This window comes from Leishmania donovani, chromosome 16, assembly GCF_000227135.1.
Source record: "Leishmania donovani BPK282A1 complete genome, chromosome 16".
Classification (NCBI taxonomy): Eukaryota; Euglenozoa; class Kinetoplastea; order Trypanosomatida; family Trypanosomatidae; genus Leishmania; species Leishmania donovani.
This window is the reverse complement of record NC_018243.1, coordinates 200,923-205,922: the sequence shown is the minus strand read 5'-3', so window position 1 is coordinate 205,922 and position 5,000 is coordinate 200,923. Positions and strand designations below refer to the sequence as shown.

At 63.0% G+C, this 5,000-nt stretch overlaps 2 protein-coding genes across 2 annotated transcripts in view; both read left to right on the top strand.

The window, feature by feature from the left end:
* The window catches only part of LDBPK_160590 (carbamoyl-phosphate synthase, putative), a gene marked incomplete at both ends in the record, with an annotated part of 5,529 nt that extends 4,224 nt beyond the window's left edge, over positions 1 to 1,305 (top strand). Inside the window, one exon of the mRNA XM_003859698.1 lies at positions 1 to 1,305. This exon is cut by the window's left edge and continues 4,224 nt beyond it. Within this exon, the coding sequence (XP_003859746.1) occupies positions 1 to 1,305 (1,305 nt within the window).
* A 1,707-nt stretch (positions 1,306 to 3,012) lies between these two features.
* LDBPK_160580 (dihydroorotase, putative) lies at positions 3,013 to 4,230 on the top strand (the record flags this gene model as incomplete). The annotated part of the gene is made up of 1 exon (XM_003859697.1): positions 3,013 to 4,230. One exon carries the CDS (start codon positions 3,013 to 3,015, stop codon positions 4,228 to 4,230), a length of 1,218 nt encoding a protein of 405 aa, XP_003859745.1.
* Positions 4,231 to 5,000: the final 770 nt, after the last annotated feature.

The window sequence follows — 5,000 nt, the reverse complement described above, 5'->3', positions numbered from 1 at the left end:
CCGGACTACTGGGTGCGCCGCCTCGCCGTCGACTACAACATTCCTCTGCTGACGGAGCCAAGCATTGTTAAAATGTTCTGCGAGTGCATGGATCTGCCCGCGTCGTCTATCGAGATTGAGCCGTTCCGCCACTACGTGCCGAAGATCTACCACAAGGTCGAGAACAACAACTGCGCCATGTTGCGGTGCCACAAGGTTGGGCTGATGATTACCAACAACAACGATAGCAAGGTGCTGGCGCTGCGTCTGAGCCAGGAGGGGCTCAACATCACGTGCTTTCACGCCTACCTCGGTGGGTCGGACATCGATCACTTCGAGCAGGCGTTTCAGAGCCTGAACGTGCCGGTCGAGGTGGTCGACCTGCGCTCGGAGATCGCGAACTCGGCGTTCGACCTCATCATGTGCCAGTCCGCCGACGAGCGCCACAACTGGCATCTCTCGAAACTTAGCTGGTACATCTTCGGCAAGTACCTCATCCCGGTGATGCGCCAGCGTCGCATGTCCGTGGTGGCGCAGACGTCGAAGCAGAACAAGAAGGAGGCGGGCTTCGAGAAGTACGTGCAGAGCAACTGCCCTGAGATGGGCGTCTACAACGCGTGGCGCGACGCGCGGCTGATGGAGGATTTCGAGACGGTGGCCGACCAGATCAGCTTCCTGCGGAAGCACGGCATCAAGGCGACGGTGAAGAGCAACGTCCAGGTGCACAGTTCCGTATGCGGTAGCACCTACTACGGCGACGACATGCGTAGCCTGCCGGCGCCATCGCTGGTGAAGCCGGTGCGCGAGTGCAGCGTGACGCCCGAGTTCGTGTCCCTCACCTTCCGCGGTGCGCGCTGCGTGAACATCAACGGTATCGACGTAACGCCGCTGCTGGCGCTGCAGATGGCAAACGAGATCGCCGGCCGCAACGGCGTCGGCATCACCCGCACGCGCGAGGGCGCCATGTACGAGACACCGGGCATGAATCTGCTCTCCGTCGGCCTGCAGTTCCTATACGACGTTTCTTTCGACCGCTGTGCCGCGGACCTGTTCCGCATATACTCGCGCCACGTGTCACAAAACATCGGCGCTGGCCAGCTGTCAGAGAAGCACACGCAGTCCGCCATCGAGGCGGTGCGCTTCCTGACGAGCGATGTGAGCGGTGTGGTGGAGCTGGAGCTGCACCAGGGCGAGATCATCTTCCTGAAGCTGTCGCACGTGCAGAACCCGGTTGACCGTCGTGTCGCGCCGCAGCTGGTAACCGAGGAGGAGCTCGAGGAGGTTTTCCAGCCCGGCAACGGCTCCTTCAGCGACGTGCAGTGGTAGACGCGTATACACGCCAACACGCGCGCAAGCACGTGCAGGCGAGAAGTGGCAATTCAAAGTGCGCGCGTGCCTCTCTAGGCTGCTGTCGCTGCCGCGGTCTCTCCGTTGCAGTTACGGATGCCGCTGCTCTATTTTGTCGCTGCTCGCACGCCTTTCCGCTGGTGTCCGTGCAACTTGTGTATGTGTGTGTGGTGGGTGTCGCGTGACGAGAGGCCTGCGATGCTGTTGTTGGCCGTGCTTTTCTAAGATATCTTCGCCCGTATTATTCGTTTCGTCTTCGACTGCTTCATGCTCCCCCCCCCCTCCCCCCGCCGCCGTGTGACGCCTTCACCTCTTAGCGTCTGCTGGGTGCACCGCTGCCTCGTGTGTGGGTGTGAGCGTGGGTTTGGGCGCATAGGTGGGATACGTCGAAACTATTCAGCGAAGCAACCGCACGAGGCGAAGGACAAGACGCCGGTGGTGTGTCCGCGTTGCTGTGCGCTTGTCGAGGGGCGCACATGGCAGCCCGCATCCAGACGTGTGCCAATTGGACGGGGAGAGCAGGAGATGCGGGATGGGGGGAGCATGGGGGAGGGAAGCTGACGTCTGTACGCCCCCTCCCTCTCTCTTCCGGCGGATATATGATGCGCACCGCTTCCGCCATGTGCGTGTGCGCGCGCTCTTTCTTTCTCGTGTTGCCACGCTCTCCGTCTGTATTGATGTGCAATGATCCGTTTATACTGTAGCGCTTCGTGCCCTTGTTGCTCTTCGCTCCCTCCTTCCCTCCCTCATCTTCCGTGCACGTGCGCTCACGCCTTTCTCTCGTGGCTCGTGTGGGACTTGTGAGGCAATGGGGAGGATGGGGGTAGTGGTGGAGTGCGCGTGCGAGGGGCCCGATGCCTGCCGTCGTGGGTGTCGAGCACCCGTTGGGGCGGCCGCAACGGCCACCACCCATCCGTCGGCCCTCTTCCTCTCCTCTGCCCAACCGACGGGGATGCTGAGGAAGGCGAGGGAGGGAGAGAGGATACCGGGCGCGGCGAGACGGCAGAGGCTTAGCGTTTGGATGTGCGTGTGTGCGTGTCACTGGCTTAAGTACATTGAGACCGTAAGAAGTGTATAAGGAAAGCAGCACAAGCGGGGGCGGGCCGAAAGAGTGGGGTGGCGTCGCAGGGATGGGTGGTGACGCCGCTCAAGAGTCTGTGAGGGGAACGAGATGAAGAGAGGACGAGACTTTTTCCCGCTCCTCCGCAGTGTCTCGTGTGTTGCGGTGTTGGTGCTGAGCTGACTGGCCGTCGGTATGGCAGCGCGTGCGCGCACACATGCACAGCTCTCACGCAGCTGTGCTCCGGTGTACGCAAAGTACTTGGCGTCCGTGCATGTGTGCATATGACGGAGCTCTCGATGAGTTGTGAGCCTCATCTTGCTGCTGCTCTCACGGTGCCACAGTGCCTTTCACTTTTAGGCGGACACTGGTGCCTCGCCTCGACGGAACCACGACACTCCATCCCTTTTCCTCCCCCCTCTCTCTCTCGGACTCGCGTACGCGCACTCCGCCGCCGCATGGCACACTGCATACATGGCGCACACCCCACTATTTTCATTGCTGTGTGCCTCTCCCAGCAGCCCACCGAGGTCTTTATACGCCACACTCGACTTCTCCCCTTAGTCGCCCCCTCCTTCCCCTTCTTCTCTCGTTTCCGTTCCTGACGAACGAACAGAGAGTGGGAGATGTCCTCGGCCCCCATGTCGGCGACGGCGGTCGTGCAGCTGCCACCTCTTATCGACTGCCACGTGCACTTCCGCGAGCCTGGCCTCGAGCACAAGGCAGACATCGCCAGTGAAAGCACCGCGGCGTACTACGGCGGCATCACTGTTGCCTGCGACATGCCCAACACGAGCCCGCCGACGCAGAGCATCGCTGCACTGGCGGACAAGGTGGCGCGCTCCAAGGCCACCGCCCACGCCGACTGCCAGCTCTTTTTCTTCTTTGGCGCGACGGCCGAGGCGCACCTGCAGGAACTCCAGGAGCTCTGGACAAACCCGGCGCACGCGGAGCTCAAGACTCATTGCTGCGGACTGAAGCTGTACCTCGACAACTCCACCGGCAACATGAAGTCGAGCCGCTCGGTCGTGGAGAAGAGCTTCGAGATGTGTGGGCGTCTTCAGATCGTGCTCGTCGCCCACTGTGAGCAGTCGGAGATCAACGACGCCGCTGCCGCTCAGCACCCCTATGACGGCCCTGCTTCGCACTCGCTGCGGCGCCCCGCAGATTCGGAGGCGGCTTCGGTGCAGAGTGCCATCGACCTGGCACGCCAGTGCCGCACGCCGCTTCATCTCGCCCACGTCTCGACGGCGCAGAGCCTCGACTTGGTCCGCGAGGCCCGCGCGGCCGACCCGACGCTGCAGCTCACCTGCGAGGTGACCCCACATCACCTGTTTCTCACGACCTCCGACTACTCGTGCTGTGGCGCGCGTGTGAAGGTGAACCCGCCGGTCCGACCCCCGCCGCACCATGAGGCGCTCTGGGCCGGGCTCTTGGACGGCACCGTAGACTGCGTCGGCACTGACCACGCGCCGCACACGATCGCCGAGAAGGATCATTGCGACGGCGCCGCCCAGCCGCCAAGTGGAATGCCGGCCATCGAAGTTGTGGTTCCACTGCTGCTGACCGTGGTGGCGGGCCACTGGCCGCACCCGACGGCGGCGAAGCCGTCTACGCTCGCTGCGGCGGAGCAGCAGGGGTGCACGCTGACGCTGGACGACATTGTGCGCGTGCTTCACACGAATCCGAATCGCATCTTTAATCTGCGACAGCCCGACGCGCCGCACCGCTCCTTCGACCTCGCGTGCGAGTGGACTGTCCGCGGCGAGGAGCTGCATTCCAAGTGCCGATGGTCCCCGTACGAGGGTTGGCGCCTGCGCGGGCGCGCCCTGGCAAAGGAGTGAGATGGTGATGCTGCTTTCAGGAACCTTCACCCCCTTCCGGCACCGCTCCCAATTTCGGGACTAAGACGTTGTCGGACATGCGAAGGGTAAGAGGAGGTGGGTGATGGGTGTTGAAGTGGCCGGTGAGGGAGGGGGTGCACGACCCTCCCCTCCACAGGTGCCACCCGTCAGCACCGCCGGCACAAGACATATAACTAAGGCGCATGCCGACTGAAGAGGCACACAAGCAGAGGCAGCGTGCGCTTCGCTCAAAGAGGGTGGCGAAGGGGCCCCGCCCATCAACAGATGAAGACATCACACGCCAAGCGGCAACCGCGAAAGGCGCGGTGCGACGACAGCAGAGGGGCGGCAACATACACACGCACGAAGAGAAACGTGCTGTGCCGCTGGTATTCGACAAGGTGCACGCGTGAGCGTTGCGTGGAAGTTTTATCTTTCAAGGTGAGCTCGTCTGTCTGCCGTGCACCAGGCGAGGCCAAACACCACACCCTACACCGCCACCTCTGACGCACACACACACGCACCTCCGGCTCCTCCTGCCACGGGCGCCCGTCGTCTGGTGCGAAGCAGCCGTAGACGCGCACGGTACAGCAGTGCGCCGACTCGGTCGTCGGGGAGCACGGCCCCCGCCTCAAGCTCTACCCACCAACAGCCGCTTCGCATGCCGCCGCGACGCCACGCAGCCCAGGACCTGACCGCCGACATCTGTAGCGATACGTCGCTCTGACCTCGCCACGTCGCAGGCGCCTGAGCTTGTCACCGCCGGAGGG